General features: G+C 41.7%; 1 protein-coding gene across 3 annotated transcripts in view; it reads left to right on the forward strand.

Annotated features, from left to right (window-relative positions):
• Nucleotides 1-22,177, forward strand: part of CLOCK (clock circadian regulator) — a 391,283-nt gene extending 369,106 nt beyond the window's left edge. For 2 of the 3 annotated variants that reach the window (XM_082245462.1, XM_082245464.1), the window contains 6 exons: nucleotides 5,346-5,504; nucleotides 9,769-9,972; nucleotides 11,854-12,056; nucleotides 12,909-13,167; nucleotides 16,391-16,485; nucleotides 21,674-22,177. In XM_082245462.1, the coding sequence (XP_082101588.1) occupies nucleotides 5,346-5,504; nucleotides 9,769-9,972; nucleotides 11,854-12,056; nucleotides 12,909-13,167; nucleotides 16,391-16,485; nucleotides 21,674-21,767 (1,014 nt within the window). In that variant the 3' untranslated portion in view covers nucleotides 21,768-22,177. The remainder of the gene's footprint in view (nucleotides 1-5,345; nucleotides 5,505-9,768; nucleotides 9,973-11,853; nucleotides 12,057-12,908; nucleotides 13,168-16,390; nucleotides 16,486-21,673) is intronic. The other variant, XM_082245463.1, reaches the window with a different exon arrangement.
• The last annotated feature ends 497 nt before the right edge of the window (nucleotides 22,178-22,674 follow it).

Here is a 22,674-nt window from a genome sequence, read left to right on the forward strand (position 1 = left end):
CATGCAATGTCAAGCGGCAGCTGCCAAAGCCAGCAGAATATTAGCATGCATAAAAAAAGGGATGTATTCCAGAGATAAGACTATAATCCTTCCACTTTATAAAACTCTGGTCCGACCGCATCTGGAGTATTCTGTCCAGTTCTGGTCGCCAGTCCTCAGGAGGGATGTGTTGGAGCTGGAGAGAGTCCAGAGAAGGGCAACTAAACTGATTAGGGGGTTGGAGGACCTTGACTAGGAAGAGCGTCTACAATCGCTCGATTTATTCTCCCTGGAGAAGAGACGTCTGAGGGGGGACATGATAGCAATTTATAAATATCTTAATGGGGATGCCAGCTTAGAAAAAAAGCTGTTCATTCGAAGGGATTGCATGAGGACTCGAGGGCATACAATGCGATTAGAGGAGAAGCGTTTTAACCTCAGGCAACGTGGGGGGTTCTTTACTGTTAGGGCTACAAGATTGTGGAATTCTCTACCACAAGAGGTGGTTTCTGCGGGTAGTATGGTGGCTTTCAAAAGACTCTTAGACTTACATCTCAAGGATCAGAACATTCAGGGGTATGTGAGATGATTACAGCCACACACACCTACACAGGTTGAACTGGATGGACGGTTGTCTTTATTCAACCTCCCCTACTATGTAACTATGTATGTAAGGCTGGCCATAGACGTGCCATGGAGAATTCCTCTCAGGGAGGAGTTATTGTCTCCAGGGACAATCTCCCCTCTGACTTATGGTCGCTGGCTTTGCCAGCTTGGCTGTTGAAAGCCAGGTGCTAAAGGACAGGGGATTGTCTGCTTCAGTGATTCCCACCCTGCTTAAAGCATGGGAAGCGACTTCTAGGGTGCTTTTTTCATCATACGAGACAGTCATATGTTGTGTGGGCTCTCTCTCTCGCTCTTACTTGGTGGCCTGGATCTTGGCTCCCTTCAAAAGGTTGGCCTTGAGTACTGTCGGGGGTCAGGTTTCGGCTTTGGCTATTTTTCTTCTAAAGGCCGTTGGCCGTCCGTTCTCTGGTGCTTAACTTCTTTCCAGGGGGTGCGACACTTGGTTCTTCCGGTGCGACGTCCGTCACCAACTGGGGACCTTGATTTGGTGCAGTCGGTTCTTCCAGACCCTCCTTTTGCAATTATCGAGGGTATCCCCTGCCTACCTTATTACAGAAGGTGGCCTTCTTGGTTCCTATCACTCTGCACGCAGGGTGTCAGCACTGGCGAGATTGTCCTGGGTTTCTCCCTATATGTTGGTTCTTGGGGCCAGGTGGTACTTCGTCCGGATCCGTCCTTCCCTCTGAAGGTGGTTTCTAGGGTTCACTTGCACGTGGATATTGTATTGCCATCTTGTGTTCTAAGCCCCCTCATCCTACTGAATGTGTGCTGCATACTCTGGATAGAGTTCAGGGCACTCTAGGTGTTCTTGGCGACTACTGAGTCTTCACGTAAGTCAGGTTCACTCTCTGTGCTCACGGATGGCCCAAGAACAGGGCTACCTGCGTCTGCTGTGACCATATCCTGGTGGATTGGACAGTCGTTGTGCAGGCTTCTTGAATTAAGGGTCAGGTCCTACCTTTCCCTGTTTGGGCGCTTTCTACTCGGGCGCCTAGTGCTTCCTGGGCTTTTCGCCATACAGGCATCTGTGCTTCAGGTTGCAAATCGACTTCCTGGTCGTATGTTCACACCTTTACCACGTTTTTATAAGGTGAATGTGCTGGCATCTGCAGATGCCTCTTGTTGGACGCAAGGTTTTTTGCTGACTGCTGTTTGTAGGGCTTTTGGCCTTCCTTGAGGGTGTTTACTGTTTGTTTCAGGTAGGCCTCATCTTTTGTCTGAGTCCTATGTTGCCTAGTCGGCTATGTGTTTAGCTTTGGGGACTTGTTTTTTTTCTGCTGTTCCCACCCCTCATTTTATGGCACTTCTCTAGGAGGTCCCTACTGATATGAATCGGAGAGCACTGCGTCTGTCAATGAACGATAGAGAAAACTGGATTTTTGACTTACTGTTAAATCCTTTTCTCTTAAGTTCATTGACGGATGCAGTACCCGCCCTCTAGTTTGAGTTGGGTTGGCGTTACTTTCTGACACTGCTTTGATAAAAAAACTGGCATCCTATGCAGGAAGAGAGAGGGTGTACCCTCCGGGACTGCCCATAGGCGTAGCCAGAACTTTTTTCTGCCTAGTGTCCTACTCCTGTAGGGGGCAGTATAACCCCACTGATATGAATCAGAGAGCACTGCGTCCCTCAATGAACTTAAGAGAAAAGGATTTTACAGTAAGTCAAAAATCCAGTTTTTTCACATTCTGCAGTATAGCATTCCCAAAAAAAAAAAAATTAAAAATCTAAATTTTTCATCCTTTTAGGCCAATCTGTATTCTGCTACAAATTTTTGTTAAAAAAAATCCAATAAGCGTATTTTGATTGGTTTGCGCAAAAGTTATCGCATCTACAAACTAGGGAAAATATTTGTCATTTATATATATATATATATATATATATATATATATATATATATATATATTATATATATATATATATATATATATATATATATATATATATATATATATATATAATATTATTTTATTTATTTATTTTTTTTTTTACTAGTAATGGCGGCGATCAGCAATTTTTAGCGGGACTGCAACATTGTGGCAGACAGATCGGACCCCTAACTGACATTTTTGACACTTTTGGGGGGACCAGTGACATTACTACAGTAATCAGTGCTAAACATATGCACTGTTACGGTAATAATGACACTGGCAGGGAAGGGGTTAACCCAGTGGTTATCAAAGGGTTAAGTGTGAGCCTAGGGGAGTGTTTTCTAACTGTGATGGGGAGGGACTTGTGAAATGACCACAGAGACCTGTGATCCTAAATAGGAGGATCACAGGTGCTCTGTGATCATTTCAGAGAGAACAACGGTCTGCTGTGTTTACAACAGCTGACCGTCGTCCTCTCTCAGCAGGGAGCGATCGTGGGTGCCTAGCGGGAATGGCGGCCGCCGGTCCCTGGATCGACATCCCCGCTGCCTAGTGGGGGTGGGAGCGCAGCCGAGCCAGCCTGCCGCAGTATAATAAATGCGGCGGGCGGTCGGCAAGCAATTAAAGGAGAAAAATAGCCAATGCTATTTTGGTTGTACCTCTCCTGAGGATCACAGGAGTGAAGTTAGATCTGCACTCCTGTGACCCATTTCCAGGCGACAGAGGGTTAAAGCCCTCTGTCATCTGACGTCACTCAGCCAGTCCAAGCTCAGGAAAGATAGTCTTTCCAGTCATGGTCTGCCCAGATGTCTGGACTGGCAGCTGGCTCAGGCTCTCAGCAAGTCGCTGAGAGCCTGAGCCTGCTGCTCTCGCCCCACCACAGGCCGACGCTCCAGTGAGTACTGAAGGGGCAGAGAAGAGAGCCAACAACTGAAAGTCACTGCTTTCTCCTCACTGAAGGCTGAGAACTGAGTGACCAGCAGTCTTTGATCGCTTAGTCTTAATGGCAGCGAGGGACAGGTGCAGCATCGGACCAATGCTCCACCTAGGTGAGTATTATTTTGTTTTTTTTTAACCCATACTTCTCTTTTAAGCTGCATAGGCAGCAGCTGGGGGTGTACAGATGCCACAGCCACAATAGTTTGATTTACAGCTGCGGCAGGAGTTACACCCCCTTCCACTTTGCGCATGCACTACTATCTGCCAAATGCAACCCATTCAAGTGAATGGTGCCACACTGCAACCTCCCCACAACTGCGTGCAATGCACAAAGTTGCAGTGCAGTAGTTCAGAAGGGGGGGGGGCGCTTAAAAGGAGTGGGGAGGAGGCAATATATGTCCTCACCACCATTTAAACACTTCTGAAAAGCAATCCAAATGCAGATTGCTTTTCACAGGAACGACAGTCCTTTACCATAAAGTAAAAACCGTAAAATCACTATGACATCCAAGAGACAAATCATCTTTAGTGCTGGGCAAGCAAGTCTTTCATTTTTTTGCACAGTGATTTTTATATGTATATCGCTGTTAGGCCTCATTCATACAGGCATACTACTGTCTGCATCCTGGTAGCAGACCTGCACCTTTGCCAAGTTGGAAGCAGTGGCTGCATCTGTGCAGCCACTGTGTACCAGCAGACATCAATGGGACTGTTTGCATGGGGATGCACAGAACACCTGTACATGCAAACATAGCCCTCATATGAGTGTATACTGTTTTACACCCTTTATGAATAAGGCCTTTTGGCAATGTCATGATGAATAAACTCCTGCACATGCTCAGGATGGGCATCATTTCAAAGATCAGCCAAAAAAATGTCAGTAGCCAGCTGGGAGCTCTGGGACATTGTAGCACTGGAGAGCAGGTGAGTATAGTTCGATTTAAAGGATTCCTACATTGTAAGTGGATACAGTTATTCTTTTTAGTGTGGTATTCTGAACGCTCCTCATTACTCCTGACCCTTGCACCGTGTGTTAAGCACTCATGAGCTAGAGTAGGTGCAGATTTTGTTTAACCATACACCTTTACGCCCTTCCCACTGTTACAGCAATTTGGCCGCGTCTACCACACTAGGCACACCACATTACATCACTCAATGTGCCCAAGGTCTTTCACACACATACCAACGCCCTTTCTGAGAAAAGTGACTGCAGGGTAACTTCCATCAGAAGGAGCAGGCACCTTGAAAGCTGCAGGAGGTAGGAGTTTGCTCTCTCCTCCTCCCAATAGCAGCCTAATGTGGACAGGAGAGAGGGAACCCGCTGAGAACACGCCTCAATCTCGGTGGGTACTGTTGGGGAGTGATGGCAGACTGCCCATCCCCGTCTCCCCTTGTCATGTAACATATCACATGACCGGAGAGGGAAAGCTGTAGCAGCTGCCTTTATTGCCAGTGGGTGCCACTCTGAGACTGAGGTGTGAACTGTACACATGGGGGGGGGGGCGCGCTGTTTGCCATCTTTGCCCTGGGCACTGGGTGACCTTGTCCCGGCACTGACTGAGACCAAACTACGAAAGTTGTCGGAGTCGCTAAAGACCCTCCAACAGGTCCATGTAGTGTGGACTTTCTCTGGATTTGTGCTATCTCCTGCAACAAGAGTCTCCATTGCCATAATATCATTGAGTATTTGGGCCCACTCAAGGATATGGGAGGGAGCTGTCTTTTTCCAATGCCTGGAGATAGCAACACGTGCAGCCAACAAGCAGTAATGCAAGATTCCCTTCTTAATGCTGGAGGATTGTGTTATCTTTTCTTGTCTTTGCTGCATCACATGAGTAAGCTTGCTGGTTTTACTGACTAGGTAAGCTGAATGTCTGAAGGGTCTAATTTAATTTTGAAACCTGTTTCTATTATTTTCCTGACCTGCAGCCCATTTTTCAGTTCACGGCACAATTTGGAGCCATGAAGCACTTAAAGGACCAACTGGAACAAAGAACACGCATGATAGAAGAGAATATTCATCGACAACAGGAGGAGCTGCGAAAAATCCAGGAACAGCTGCAGATGGTCCATGGACAAGGCTTCCAGGTAAAAAGCAATGCAACATACTTTTATTGTAATGGCATTTTCATGACTTCGTCTCTTCCTGTGAAGGAACAATATAACCCACAATGTATAAAAGTCAAAATTTCCGCGCTAATGGGTAAAAGAGAAAAATGTAGGAATGGCTGCTGCCTACCTAAAATATAGTGTAAACTATACTCATAAGTAAGGTGAATGGGGAGGTAATTTGGCGCTGCCAGATGTAATCACACAATAAATAAAGGGAAATAAAAAGGGTGTAGTATGTCATATAAATATAATGAACCAATATTTAAAACTAGTATTGGTGCAATGCACAAATGCCCAAAAATAAATATTAATAAATAAATAAAATTGTGAATTAATATAGTGAATAGGTGCAAATGTGGTGGCAGTGACCTTATAAATAAATAAGTATATCCTATAAATATAATAAACCAATATTCTGAAAGCCAATATATGGTACAATGCACAAATAACCAATAATAAATAATTATGCAGTAATGAATAAGTGCAAATTAGTGACAGTGACCTTATAGGTATAAGTAACTACTAGTATAGAAAATGTGACCAAAAAGGTGAATAATAAATAAACCAATTGGTAAACAAATGGAAAAATTAGTGAACAAGAATGCACGTGAAAACTAGCAAATGTGCTAGGTGTGACCAATTACAGTGATCTCAGGAGGGGTAATATATAAATAAATGAGTGAAAAAAGGTGAATAAGTAAAATTAAGATATTGGGCTGTATGTTCTAAAACTTCAATACAGATTGGTAAAAAATGTTTCAAATATAAAAGACATCCTATAAAAAGTCCATAAATAAGTGAATAAAATCCAAGGAGAATGGAGAAAAGAGGTGAGTCACGAGGTGATCCGAAAAATGTGGGTGCTGGTTGAGGAAATCAGTGCTCCCCTCTTATCACTTCCCGCACTCACCAGAGGGTGACACCCCTACAGGGGTAAGCAGTGTTTCAAATATTTCGGATGAGCCCCTCAATCAGCTGACTGGATCGCGTACTCCACTCTCATCTGATTAGACAGGTTTACACTCTCCCATAGAAATATATATTATGGACGATAGATCCTCATGTACATAGCATATCCATCAAGTTAGGGCAATTTAATGAACCTTTTTGAAGCCGATCCGGTCCGATCCCTAGCTGCGCTGTCAGCTATGGCTTCGCTGTGGAGGAGGTTGCAGAGGACACAGGTGGGTGCAGTTCCTCTGACTGCGTTGCCCAACTCTCCTGGTTCACTTGGCTTACTAAGCCTTTGGTTGCAGCACCCTGCTGTATGGCCTACTCATGGCTTTTGGATAGGCTCCCAGTTTGGAGACAGCTTCCATATTGGAGACAGGTGGTTTCAACCAGGGGTGAGAGCTACCCCAGCCAATAGCCAGGAGATCTCTTCCCAGGAGTCAGGTGGGCTTCTATGGAGGTGTCAGAAGAACCCCTATCCAAAAGCCATGAGTAGGCCATACAGCAGGGTGCTGCAACCAAAGGCTACGTAAGCCAAGTGAACCAGGAGAGCTGGGCAACATAGTCAGAGGAACTGCACCCACCTGTGTCCTCTGCAACCTCCTCCACAGCGAAGCCATAGCTGACAGCGCAGCTAGGGATTGGACCGGATCAGCTTCAAAAAGGTTCATTAAATTGCCCTAACTTGATGGATATGCTATGTACATGAGGATCTATCGTCCATGATATATTTCTATGGGAGAGTGTAAACCTGTCTAATCAGATGAGAGTGGAGTACGCGATCCGGTCAGCTGATTGAGGGGCTCATCAGAAATATTTGAAACGCTGGTTACCCCTGTAGGGGTGTCGCCCTCTGGTGAGTATGGGAAGTGATAAGAGGGGAGCACTGATTTCCTCACCCAGCACCCACGTTTTTCGGGATCACCACGTAACTCACCTCTTTTTTCCATTCTCCTTGGATTTTATTCACTTATTTATGGACTTTTTATAGGATGTCTTTTTATATTTGAAACATTTTTTTACCAGTCTGTATTGAAGTTTTAGAACATACAGCCCAATATCTTAATTTTACTTATTCACCTTTTTTCACTCATTTATTTATATATTACCCCTCCTGAGATCACTGTAATTGGTCACATCTAGCATATTGGCTAGTTTTCACATGCATTCTTGTTCACTCATTTTTCCATTTGTTTACCAATTGGATTATTTATTATTCACCTTTTTGGTCACATTTTCCATACTAGTAGTTACTTATACCTATAAGGTCACTGTCACTAATTTGCACTTATTCATTACTGCATAATTATTTTTTATTAATATTTTATTATTGGTTATTTGTGCATTGTACTATTATATTGGCTTTCGGAATATTGGTTTATTATATTTATAGGATATACTTATTTATTTATTTATAAGATCACTGCCACCGCATTTGCACCTATTCACTATATTAATTCACAATTTTATTTATTTATTAATATTTATTTTTGGGCATTTGTGCATTGCACCAATACTAGTTTTAAATATTGGTTCATTATATTTATATGACATACTACACCCTTTTTATTTCCCTTTATTTATTGTGTGATTACATCTGGCAGTGCCAAATTACCTCCCCATTCACCTAATATATCCCACAAACCCTGGGTGTCTGAGTCTAGTGCTCTGCAGGTGAGAGCTAAACAGTAATTTGATCTGACACAGACAGAAATAGAGCGACTCACATGCAGTCACATTAGCACTCACAAATTTTTGATTCAACAGAAGGAATATTGAGGCATAGATTGGAGGCTCTATGACTTGTAACAAGAAGTTGCATGTCCCTTAAGTGAGTAGCTAGGTAAATTAATACATTGAATAGGGGAATCTATCAGCCATGACACTGCCAACTGCAGCCACCACATGTGAGTCCATCCTTACGAGGAAAGGTAAACAAATGACACAGGGAATATATCTACACTAATGCCTTTAGGCTGCATTCACATGTCAGCGTATTGATCGCGGGCAGAATCACTGCGATTCCGCCCGCGATCCGGAAATCATTGCAAATCGCGGGATGCATGTGCTTTGCTCGTGATTTGCAATAGCACCCCAAACGCTGTGCGATGTTGCCGCGATTTCCTCCTGCCGAATCGCGGTAACATCGCGCAAAAAAAATCGCGGGACGCATTACGCTCCAAAGAATCGCGATTTTTTTTTTTTGTGCGATGTTACCGTGATTCGGCAGGCGGAAATTGCTGCAACATTGCACAGCGTTTGGGGTGCTATTGCAAATCACGGGCAACACACAGGCGTCCCGCGATTTGCAATGATTTCCGGATCGCGGGCGGAATCGCAGGGATTTTGCCCGCGATCAATACGTTAACATGTGAATGCAGCCTTAAACAAATAAGTGAATTGACACAATAATTTACTATGTACACAAAAAGGCCATGTAGTGGAAGCCTAACATAGGTAGACATAGGTCCAAGAAATATCATTCACAAAGACTTAGAGACCCAGTAGTAAAAAAAAAAAAAAAGGAAAATGTAAGCCTGCCAATGCATGGCAGACACGTAAGGTACATGACTTTATTGCTGGAGCCCCTGAAATTCCTAAGCAGATATTGATTTTCTGAGAGAGGCAACAGAGGCACCTCGGTCTGCATTGTGGAAGACATGGAGGCTGTGTACATGTATGCTCCATACTCGGCTGTACCAAGTATTGATGGGAGCCATGGTATTAGATACTTGTGGAGAAGGAGTAGCAAGGTGAGGGTAAGAGCAGGCAACATGTGGTGATTGTTGTGCAGTAGTTCGAGTTACAGCTGACTCTGGGCGACATTTACTATTGTACTCCTGTGACTCAGAGTCAGCTGATAGCGGCCTATTGCTACTAGCTGATGGAGCAGAGCAGTACTGGGCTCAGGACCACTCAGCTGCCTGATTGACAGCTGCCTCCACATTTTGAGCGTGTAGCTAAGATCTGGAGCTGGCTGTCTTCTCCCCTTCCTCAGCCTGTTGCTGCAGTTAGCTCTGGAGCTGTAACTAACAGTGTTCTCCAGTGTCAGAAGACAGAGAGCTGACTGATCATCACTCATGTGATTGGTCAGCTCTTGGTATTAGAGCCTATGTGGCAACAGCTCAAAAGTCATGCGGATGCTGCAGCATGGAGGAGAGTATGCATGTTTGTTTGTTTTTTTTTTTTTTATAGTTATCCCACATTTCTCCTTTCTATTGTGCATTGCATGACAATATTATAATTCATGTTTGATTCAAGGTCTGCCTGTTCCTTTGTTTTCTTGAAGATGTTTTTGCAACAATCTACACCTAGTCTAAACTTCGGGCCGGTACAAACATCCTCTGGAAACAACTCCAACATGCAACAACTTCCACAGCTTACCATGCAGGGTCAAGTGGTTCAAACCAACCAACTACAGGGAGGCCTTAACACCAGCCACATGGGAGGCCCCCACATGCTGCAACAACAGCCTTTACAGAACACCAGCCAGGTAAAATTTTATTGATACTCATATGTTTATAGATACTTTTTTCTCCCCCAATGAATTACCTTGTCTTATATTTGCTTCCTGACAGAACTAAACAGTAAGGTACTAGTAGCTTCAAATTTAGAAGTAGTTTGGAAATGGCTATTAAGTAATCTCTTAAGGTAGTGCGACCCTAACTAAATTGAACTTATAGTTCTGTCGGTGGAGTGGTTAGCTTGCTCTACCCACAGATGACATCTTGTCTTCCCACACTGAAGAAAATGCTTGTGATTTCCAATTAGTTTTGTAATGTACAGTAGCTTTTACATACACACTCATGGTATATTGAACGTTCAAGCTTGTTTGCATAATGTAAGCTGTATTTAGGTTTGGTTGCACTCTCTATTCATCAGAGCCGCCTTTATAGACAGATACAAGCCTTTTCCTGACAGCGGCTTCCATGTTGTAGTAGGCAGAATGCTTCTCTCTTAGACTTTAAAAGGGAACTCTAAGCAACAAGTGAAAACAACTGAGAATAATAGTTAAAAAAAAAAAAACACAAACTTCATTTTTGTAACCTTGATGTTGCTGACGTGTACTAATTTTATAGGCACATAAATCATTCTGTGCTGTACTGTCCGAGTGAGAAACAAAACATGAATTCTGCCACAAAGAGAATTCTAAGAATCGGGGTGTGAACAAATGAACCACAGAAAGGTCTGGATGAAAATCTGAAGTCCTGGGCAATTGAGCTGAAGTAGAAAGGAGAAATATTCTGCACATTGTACCGTGAAAACAGAGTACTACTTTTTTCAGACAAAATGTAGCTGGAAGCAGGGTTGACAACACCAGTGCAAAACTGCATTATCATGGTTATTCGTTCAGACATTTAAGACAGTCAATCCAGAGTGCGTAGATAAAGTGCACAAAGTACGGTATTTAATACATTCACATAATTCAGTGCTTTTGGTTCGGGTAAAATGATATGCTGCTTTATGCCCCATACACACGTGCAGATTATCTGCAGACTTTTGTCTGCAGACTTACCTTTTCTATGTAGTGCAGGGGCCTGCCGGATTGCATACAAATTGAAAGTGTTTAGGTTTGACCTCCTATTATATGGTTTTGGTAAGTCTGCAGACAAAAGTCTGCAGATAATCTGCACGTGTGTATGGGGCATTAGATTTTTTTTTTTTTTACACACTTTATGCCATAGTGCATGACAATGCTGATTTTTAACAAATGACATGGGAATGCCCCTGTGTAATCCAGTTATACAAAAGTTAATGTTTTTTCTATATTGGGGTGGTCAGTTGTTGATGAACATAGGGTAATTATTTTTTCCCAAGTTGCTTTTATATTTTATCAAAGGTTGGGTAGCATACCTTTTTTTTTTTTTGTTTAAGCTGGATTTGAGTATGAGAAATAAGTGTCATTGCTTATCGATTTATAAAAGTCTGGCTTCAGTAGTTCGAAGTCACAGACCGAGAACAAAGATGCAGCAAATTAATGTAGGAGAAAAGTTCGAATTTGGAAACTCTGTACTAGCTCTGCGTCATTGTTACAGAAATCCAAAGCATCAGCGTGCTAGCCATGAAAATAGCTTTTTTCGATAGAAAGATCTATGGCAGGTGTTTTTTAAATATATACATACATAGTTATCTTGTATGTGGTTACTCAGGCATGTACCTTCTGCTGGACCAAAATTTGGGAAACCATATATTGGTGTAAGCCATGTTCCATGAACCATAAATGCTTTTGTGTTGTATGGATAACCTGTACTGTATGTTGAATTGTACTGTAACATGTTTTAATGCTACTTTTTTACAGTGCCTTCTTTTGTCTAATGCATGTCTAATTATATATTCAACATAACGTAAAAAGGAAATGTATCTCATGTTCTAGCAGGGACAGCAAAACATGCACAGTGGGCACTCTCAGCAGACGTCGATGTCCAGCCAGACACCGGGATCACTAGCTGCTCCTCTCTACAACACCATGGTGATCTCGCAGCCATCTACTGCTAACATGGTACAAATGCCATCCAATAGGCAGCAGACTAACCAGGGGACTTCTGTTAACACATTTTCCCAGGAAAGGCAGATCAGGTAAATATGAAAAACCTTTGTCACATAGATGAAATTACATGTATCATTTCCTTCCTTATTAGTTTTACTTTCAATAGAAAAGTCTATGCTTTCCTCCCCCCCCCCCCCCCTCCCTCCCTTGCTGCATAGCTGAAGGATCTGCAGCCTTTTCAGAGTATACTGTATATTGTCTTATATGGGCTTATATGGCTCCTGCTGCCTTTATGGCCCCCTCCTTCTTAGAAACATAGAATGTGTCAGCAGATAAGAACCATTTGGCCCATCTAGTCTGCCCAATATATCTGAATCCTATGAATAGTCTTGGGCAGACTAGATGGGCCAAATATCAGGCAGATCAGGTAAATATGAAAAACCTTTGTCACATAGATGAAATTACATGTATCATTTCCTTCCTTATTAGTTTTACTTTCAATAGAAAAGTCTATGCTTTCCTCTCCCCCCCTCCCTTGCTGCATAGCTGAAGGATCTGCAGCCTTTTCAGAGTATACTGTATATTGTCTTATATGGGCTTATATGGCTCCTGCTGCCTTTATGGCCCCCTCCTTCTTCCGCTGCCGGTTCCATTCACCTGATGCTCTAGGATGGTGAATAGGCAACCCATTAATCGCGATCTGGGCTTGCCAACCCACCATCCCAGAGCAATGGGTATTTGCTCCCCTGGTTTGAGGGAATGAGCCATATTAGAGGGCTTTGCTGGCCACAGGTTGAGGACCCCTGAACTATCGGGTACATGTTGCCTTCGTCATTAAAAAATAATATAAATGGTTAGCTTGTTACAAGTCAGTGGGAAAAATTGAAAACGTCCGATCAGCATACTTTTTTCTGGATAAGTGATTTAAATGTGTTTTACAGGTTTTCTCAAGCTCAACAAATAGTGACTAAACTGGTGACCACGCCAGTGGCTTGTGGAGCAGTCATGGTTCCCAGCACCATGTTCATGGGTCCAGTGGTAACTGCCTACCCGACCTTTGCTACCCAGCAGCAACAGCAACCACAGACAATTTCCATTACTCCTCAGCAGCAGAACCAGCAAGACCAACAGCAGCAGCTTCCATCAGTTCAGCAGCAAACTCAAGCACAACTTGCACAACAGCCCCAACAGTTTTTGCAGGTGCTGATATTTAATGGAATTGTTGATAAAGCAGAAAAAAAGTTTAAACTCCTTAACCTGCCACAATATGTAGAATTATGTCTTTATAGGATATCCTTATGCTGGGAGAAAAACCTTAATCAAAATCTTATTTTCCGAGACCTGCTATAGTCAACTTCAAGTCACAGGCTGTACACTAAAATATAGGATCGACCGATTATCGGCAAAGCCGATATATCGAGGGCCGATATGCACTTTCCCCGATATATCGGAATCAAGGTGGCCGATATTTCAGAAAGTGCTTGTACCGGAGTGATGCCTGCAGCTAGAGACATCACCCCAGGACTGGCATCTATAGCCAACGGTCGGCTGTCTTGTAATGACAACCGATGAGGCTGAGAAGCCGCTCGGCTGTCATTACAAGGAGCGGGAGGGGACGTCCCCACTCCCGCCGCCTTCTGCGGGTCTCCCGTCCCACCGGGAGACCCGAGAAACCGGCCTGCACGGCCGCCGAAGACCCGAAATGTACGAAAATATCGGCCGATACGCGATGACCAAAGTATCGGTATCGGCAATGAAAAAACGATATCGGTCGATCCCTACTAAATAATAGTCCAAGAGCTAACCAATCACAGAGATCTCTGAAAATATTGTTAACCCTTTTACTGCTGAAGATGCAAGCAGCACCATGTAAACAGAGGGCCTTGAAGCACCGGGGTCCTTTGTTTAAATCCCAGCCAGAACACTTTCTGCATGAAGTTGCATGTTCTCCCTGTTCTTGCATGGGTTTCCTCTCACTCCAATGACATGCCTGTAAGTTACTGGCTCCTGTCTAAATTGATGCCAGTATGTATATTTATGCAGGAGAGGTAGTGACCTTGGATTGTTAGCTCCTTCGGAGCAAGGGTTGATGTCAATGTACAGTATGTAGTTGTATTTGTTGACATTTACGTAGTTAGTCTGGTTAAAAAAAGACACAAGTCCATCTTATTCAACCAATAAAAAGGGATATTAAACAAAATAAATATATATATATATATATATATATATATATATATATACATACATATACACATACACACCTATGTACACAATCCTATACCAACAGTTGAATTCAGATGAAAGCAAAAACCCCAGCAAAGCATGATCCAATTTGCATTGGTTTGTAATTGTTGATGAGATATGTAAATACCTGTAAGTTTTATTAAATTAAAAAACAAAACACTGCCAGAGCCACCTTTCCCTCACATACAAACCCAAACGTGCTCATGAATTCAAAAACAATTGTGCCACACACATTAGGTATCCCTGCACATGCTAGAGTGAGAATAATTCTAGGGTCATCACTGACTGTTAACACTAAATTGATTAGCTGTAAAGGCTTTAACCACTTTACCACCGGAGGATTTTGCTGTCTTCCGTCCAGGCCACTTTTTGCGATTCGGCGCTGTGCGACTTTAACTGACAATTGCGTGGTCGTGCGACGCCGTACCCAAACGAAATTTACGTCCTTTTTTTCCCACAAACAGAGCTTTCTTTTGGTGGTATTTGATCACCTGTGCGATTTTTACTTTTTGCGCTATAAACAAAAAAAGAGCGTTTATTTTGAAAAAATAACAATATTTTTCACATTTTTTTATATGAAATTCCCCCCCAAAAAAATGTAAAAATCTAATTTTTTTAAAATTTTTGGCCAATTTGTTTTCTGCTACCTATGTTTAGTAAAAAAAATCGCAATAAGCATATTTTGATTGGTTTGCGCAAAAGTTATTGCGTTTACTAACTAAGGGAAAGATTTCTGTCATTTTTGGTGTTTTTTTTTAACGCGTAATGGCGGTGATCTGCGATTTTTTTTGCGGGACTGCGACATTGCGGCGGACAGATCGGACCCTTGACTGACATTTTTGACACTTTTGGGGGTACCAGTGACATTACTGCAGTAATCAGTGCTATATATATGTACTGTTACTGTAAAAATGACACTGGCAGGGAAGGGGTTAATTTTATTGGAGAGGGAGGGGTTAATGTATGCCTGGTGCTTACTGACGTGTGGGGGGGGAGGTGACTGTGTGACAGAAGGACAGATCGGATGTCCAGCTATGCTGAACACTCCGATCTGTCAGTCCCTGTCACTATGGAGATCTGCCCGCTGTGTTTACACACAGCGGGCGGATCTCCAGACTCGATCCCTGACGATCGGGGCAGAGCAGCGGCAATCGCCGCTGCTCCTCCGCTGGCCCGACTCCCGCTGTGAATGAACACAGCGGGAGCGAGCCTCCGGCGGTGCGCGAGCGCCGCCCACAAGGGGCGGAGTCCAGCGACGTAGGTCTACGTCGCTGGACGGGATCGCGGCACTTTGCCGCAGTAGCCTCCATGTGAGCGGAGGTAAAGTGGTTAAAGTGTCATCTATGGACAATTAAGTACCATAGATTTCTGCCATTTTATGGGCAAGTGCAGTTTTAAAGCTTGGCATTATTGGTCTCTATTTACTTGACATAATCTCATCCTTTATATTGGGTATTGTGTTTGTGCGCACTAAAATGTAAGTGTATTATGGATTTGATAGTTGCACCAATATCAGGTGACATTGGAAATTAAAATTGCAACTGCCACCATTTTCTCTACTTTCAGAAAATCTATAATGTTTTTTGGGGGAAGGGAAGGGGGCTTTTTGGGTCTGGTTCTTTATAATTATAAATATAATAAATTACAAATATAATTTGGGCTAGGGAGTAGCTACATGTTTTTAACAAGCAAAAATTTAGATTTACAGCAAGCCTTTACTGGCCTCTGTAGCTGCTTGTACTGTGGAGCAATTCATCCTCAGAATCTACAGTATAAGTGGTGAGGTTATTCTAGTGTAATTTCAGCAGCCTGCTCTCCCTTCTCTTCCTGTCCTGTGCACCTCTTTACAGAATAGAAGCCCTGAAGGCTGCTAAATAACTTCTTGGAGGCGGCAGCAGGGTTAGCCGAACTTCTGAAATGAAAGAGCTTTCTGCTGTAAATTCCAAGGATTAAATTCACCACAGTTCATGTAGCTACATAGGTTGTGGGCTTTAATTTTGAAGCCCATTTTTAAAACTCATGTTTTCAAATACATATTTTAAAACTGTTCATTAAAAGTATCAATATTGGAATGCCCATAGCCTGGCCACTATTCTATTTTAAGCATAAAAAACTAATGTAAATGCAATTCTCTTTTTTTTTTGTGCTGTTCTAATACTGTTTTCGTTTGTCTCCCCAGGCATCCAGATTGGTTCACGGGAACCAGTCAGCTCAGCTTATCCTTTCCTCTTTCCCTGTACAACAAAGCACTTTTGCCCCATCACACCAGCAACAGTTAAGTCGGCATAGGACGGACAGTATGAGCGATTCTTCTAAAGTCCAGCAGCTGTAACCCTGATGTGTGATGGACTTGTTTATAGAAGACATAAATGGACTTGGCTGGCAGTATTAAAAATTGATAATCACTACCAATGCAGCACAATGAATGTTTGGTACGAGGAAACATAGCAGATTGAGCACCTGTCTGCATTATTTAACAGTTGTGTTATGAGACAGGCTTGGCATATTATCTATTGCACATCGTGTGTCAGAGCAGAGTTGTTGTTTTTTTGGTCGCCGAGATGCCTGCACGCACCTACCCACTAGATGTTCTAATCTAATGTCTGAAAGCTGCTGTTGGATATTTGTTTTTAAACTTTTCATGCTGACACTTTTTAGTGGCCTTTTAAAGAGAACATATAAGAAGAGTCTATGTTTTAAGAGGTTTTCTATAAGATTACACATATTTTGGAAGAATATAATTTATTATATGTACTATTTTCCCTGAGCCCAGATGCCTAACCCACTCTTGATCATTATCCAGCTCCACTCTTCTGTTACACAACACTATGTGATCCATACATAAGCACACTTACCAAAGCATTCTGTAAACACTCTTTATGTAAATACTATGTTGGATGTAACCTGAAGATGTAATTTAATAGTGTATGACTTGCACAGGTGAGTTTGTCGTCACTCACTAGCAATGGCTTTTCCATTTGTTTCTTAGTATGCCGTTTGTGCAAACCTGTGTATATGACTGCTGCTTTATTTCCCCCATTGCTTTGGTCTCCTTTTTTGTTTTTTGATGTTTAACAATTCAAAATGCAGATCACAGGTTTTGTGGAGTGGGCACATTGTTCACTTGCAAAAGGCATTCGGCTGTAGTTCTAGGAAAATAATGTTTTTTTATCACTACTCTGCTTCTGATAAACAGGAGTGCCTTTAAATCTGCTACGAGGTCCCATCATTTTCTGATATTTTAATATTTAATACAGGACATAGACTTGTAGATTGATGTGATGACAATATGAAAACTTTGTAATGATCTGTGTATCAATAATGGAAAATTGCATTGTTTCTGAAAACTAATGGAATATGACATTTTTAATTCTAAAAAAAATGAGAAATTTTCATTGTGGTAGAAAGATGTTAATTTGTGAGCCTTTAAAAAGTGTAGATGAGCACAGCTAAAATTATAGACAGAATCACCACTGTGCAGACATGTTTGCCTGTAAAACTGGTAAGAAATAAATCCCGTGGTACATATGTGATGGTTAGAAAAATAACCAAATATCTTTTTTGTAATACAATTAGAAATAATAATCTTGCTCGCAGCTGACCACTTAACAAAAAAAAAAACCCAAAACAGCGTTCCCCAGTTAAGGACAATAAGCCTTATTTTAACCGACAGGAAGACCAAAGCTGGCCATACACTGTTAGCTTTTTTGTTATGTACATTCATACCATCTTGTTGCGGTAGCATGCATTGTCACACAGTAATACATCCTTTTGAATAGCACCACAATTAAAAATTAATGAAATGTTGCAACGCAGTGTGACAAAACACACAATAAAGCACGTTGCAGAACATAACATTACGGCAGCACACCCCAATGGAAGTGATCTTTTCTAGCTTTGCTGCCAACATTTCCCACTGGGTTCTTGGCCCACTGAACAAGTTGAGTAGCATGGAAGAAAAGGAGTAATCCCTGTCTCTTGCTATAGGTCATCCCAGTTTTAATGCTGGTTGGAACTTGTATGTAATATCACAACCATACGTTCCGTGAAGTCCCAAATAAGAGACAGCTATACAAAATAGTTTCTTCTATTCCCACTTTCTATTCCCACATGTGAAGCATCAATCTAGTGAGTGCACAAGCCTGTTGTGGGTTTTTGTTTGTTTTTTTCATTCACTTATTGTTTTGCTTATTGATTTTTTTAAAGAATACCCTTCTTCTCCCAAAGTCCATCCAAGCTTCAATCACATCTAGATTCTCTAATCTACAGAGCTCAGCATCTTAAAATTAACTTGACAATCTGTACTCTAAAATCTGGCACTTTGCTTGTTTGTGGTCTTACCTAGCAAGGATCAAGCTACTAATCTCCCAAGCACACCATCCATCCAATCCAATTTTTCTGTTTGCTTGAGTAAAATAAAGCCCAAATGGGGGCTTTCCCAGTGGGCTTGTCTTGTAATGTGTTTTTCCTTACATCTTGCACAATAGCACAACCTGCAGGGATTGCCTCTGTTCATCACCTGGGACACGGGAGTTGCCCAGTATATTCATATCCCAAATAGAAGATTGTAGAGTATTGGGAACTGGCTGAATTACTTTTACTATTTTCCCACTACAATTTCCCCAGTGTTCCTGGGGAACATCTTACAAATTCTTACTTGTATATGAGAATATGAGGATCACTCCTTAGCTGCATAGTTATGTAATTATCTTGCAATTCTAAATACATTTAATGCTATGACTCCAAACAGCTGCTGTTTGCTTTAGGGTGGAGGTAAGCTTCTTCTGAAGCAGTGTAGTACATTTCTTATCCCACCCCCACTTTTGTTCGATATTATTGTGGAGGATTAACCCCCTACCGATTTACTCCCTTTAAGGTGTTATGTTGCAGTTGTACATTGCTTTGTCGAAAAAGAAGAATGCGGTAGGAAGTGACTTTTAAATTCTCTGCTGGTCTTTTAAACCACCCCTTCCCAATACTCCCTTTTTTTTTATAGTGCTTTATTGGAGTATTTCCACAACGGCAATAGAAGTAATCTTCCTATGCTTACAGTGCTTTGAAAAAAATATTCATACCCCTTGAAATTTTCCACATTTTGTCATGTTACAACCAAAAATGTAAATGTGTTTTATTGGGATTTTATGTGATAGACCAAAACAAAGTGGCTCATAATTGTGAAGTGGAAGGAAATGATAAATGGTTTTCAAAGTTTTTTACAAATAAACATCTGAAAAATGTGGTGTGCATTTGTATTCAGCCCCCCGAGTCAATACTTTGAAGAACCAGCTTTTGCTGCAATTACAGCTGCAAGTCTTTTTGGGTATGTCTCTACCAGGTTTGCACATCTAAAGAGTGACATTTTTGCCCATTCTTCTTTGCAAATAGCTCAAGCTCTGTCAGATTGGATGGAGAGTGACTGACTGTGAACAGCAATTTTCAACTTATGACACAGATTCTCAATTGGATTTATGTCTGGACTTTGGGCAATTCTAACATATGAATATGCTTTGATCTAAATCATTCCATTGTAGCTCTGTCTGTATATTTAGGGTAACAAAAAAAAGAGGGAAGGAATATCCGCGCTATGCAAATTAATAAATACAGGTGATCATCAAGCAGCCAGCATAAAATTGTAAATGACAAATACAAAAATTATAACTATAGGTCCATATTTAGCGCTCCAAAATTGAACTGAGTAAAAATATCAAAGGAAAAGTACAAACACGCTGGTATGCCGGTCACAGTGTGGATGAGTTGTCCTGCGGATGAGCCATCAAAGATTCTTGATACACACTGCCCATTCTTATCTGTTGTCTGGTAAGGAGATCTGTTAGCCTTACGGTGGTGTGGTGTGCTTTACCTACACAGAAGTTGGTGGAGGACATTCATCTTTTCCTTTGACATTTTTAGTCAGTTCAATTTTGGAAAGCTGCATATGGACCTTTATGTATATTTAGGGTAGTTGTCCTGCTGGAAGGTGAACCTCCGCCCAAATCTCAAATCTTTTGCAGACTTTTAACATGTTTTATTCTTAAATTGCCCTGTTTCTGGCTCCATCCATCTTCCTATCAACTCTGACCAGTTTCCCTGTCCCTGCTGTAAAAAAAGCAACCCCACAACATTATGCTGGCACCTCCATGTTTCACGGTGGGGATGGTGTGTTCAGGGTGATGTGCAGTGTTAGTTTTCCGCCACACATAGCATTTTGTTTTTAGACCAAAAAATTCAACTTTGGTCTCATCTGACCAGAGCACTTTCTTCCACGTTTGCTGTGTCCCCCACATGGCTTCTTATGGCTTTCTTTAAACAATGTTTTTTTTTTTTTTGCCATTCTTCCATAAAAGCCAGTTTTGTGGAGTGCACAACTAATAGTTGTCCTGTGGACAGATTCTCCCACCTGAGCTGTGGATCTCTGCAGCTCCTCCAGAGTTACCATGGGCTTCTTGGCTGCTTCCCTGATTAATCTTTTTCTGGTGCGGCCTGTCAGTTTAGGTGGATGACCATGTCTTGGTAGGTTTGCAGTTGTGCCATACACGTTCCATTTTCGGATGATGGATTCAACAGTGCTCTGTGAGATGTTCAAAGTTTGGGATATTTTCTTATAACCTAACCATGCCTTAAACTTCTCCACAACTTTATCCCTGAGCTGTCTGGTGTGTTCTTTGGCGTTCATGATGCTGTCTGTTCACTAGGGTTCCTTTTAACAAACTTCTGAGGGATTCACAGAATAGCTGTATTTATACTGAGATTAAATTACACACAGGTGGACCCTATTTACTAATTAGGTGACTTCTGAAGGCAATTGATTCCACTAGATTTTAGTTAGCAGTATCACAGTAAAGGGGCTGAATACAAATGCACGCCACACTTTTCACATATTTATTTGTAAAACATGTTGAAAACCATTTATCATTTTCCTTCCAATTCACAATTAAGTGCCACTTTTTTTGGTCTATTACATAAAATCCCAATAAAATACATTTACGTTTTTGGTTGTAACATTACAAACTGTGGAAAAAATGTTAAGGGGTATGAATACTTTTTCAAGGCACTGTACAATGAGACTTTTTTTCTACACATCCTTGCAGGACAAAAGCGGTGCCCTGATATGTACTGGGGAATACCATATGATACAGAGTCATTCATACATTCCCTATTTACTATAAAATTTGCCCCTGACCACCTGAATTCACCCCCACCCCCTCTCCCTCCCCAATTTCTTTTTTGTTTTATTTTTTTTTTTTTATATATATAACCTGCAAGAAAAATGCTAGCTCTGTCGTTGCCATTTTTATCACATTACAGATTCAGTGGTCCTCAGAGTAGAGAAATCCTTTTTGTGTCAGATAGGTGCCTGGTTCTCTTGGTAACTTGTTTGGTAAACCTCCTTCTGTGTGCCTGTAAATTGCTCTGCCTGTTCTCCTTAACATTGATTAGTTTATTTAATGTTTTGTATTCACAGCTGCCCATACACAAAGTCAAATTGTGGTGGAATGGATGTGATTTTGGCTAAATCAATCAACAATCTGAAAAACAGGAGAATTGGAAATCCCTAGGTAACACTTGCACAAGCTTTTTCTTGCTCTGCTATTGGGCTATGTTCACACAGTTGATTAGCATACCCTGCAATTTCCAGAAAGAATCTGTGGATTCCTGCATCTGGAATCACACCTGTGTGAATATCTGCGGCTGCTCATCTCATACATGCAATGCCCAGCTGACAGCAGTCGCTATTCGTGACTGCTTGCACAGTCAGAAATTACCTGTAGTGATCACCGCTGGTAATCACTCTTGTGAATGTAGTTTTAGCCCCTTCACTAACCCAAAAACTGTCTAAAACCCTCACACTACCTGCAGATAAAGACCCCTATGTGGCCTGTCAAAAATTAGTTTACAATTTCACAATTCGTGTGTTCCTGATATTATGTTATTGCTTCAACTGCATGTCTTGCCATATGGCATAATATACACAAGACCGAATTACCACGGAAAAACCCTAATTAGTCCTAATACATGTTAGGCATGTGTGAAAACTGGCAGAATGCACATTAGAGGTGGGTCCTCACCATCCATGACCATTTATAGCTTCATTAGGGTTTTAGTTTGTAAGAGAGATCAGATTGATATAGATAATTGTACGAATGTGTTACCATTTTAAAAATATTATTTCCATGTTTATTTTGTAATGATATACATATGTACATGGGGACAACCATGATTGCCTATTAGATCTACAGGCTCTGCTTCCTGATTTACAGTGTTGGGGTGATTGGACTATTCTTCACATTCTCACAATGGAAAGTAATGGCTTGATTGACACACTGAAAAGAAAACTGTGCCCTCGAGGCTAATCTATCTTATCGCAGTGGTTATATGATACCTGTTCGAAGGGAATATGGAGGCTGTCATTTGCGACCTTCTCTTCTCAAAATGCTATTTGCCTAAGGCCATATTTACACTTAA

The sequence above is a fragment of the Pelophylax lessonae genome (genome assembly GCF_965119305.1).
Source record: "Pelophylax lessonae genome assembly, chromosome: 1".
In the NCBI taxonomy this organism is placed as follows: domain Eukaryota; kingdom Metazoa; phylum Chordata; class Amphibia; order Anura; family Ranidae; genus Pelophylax; species Pelophylax lessonae.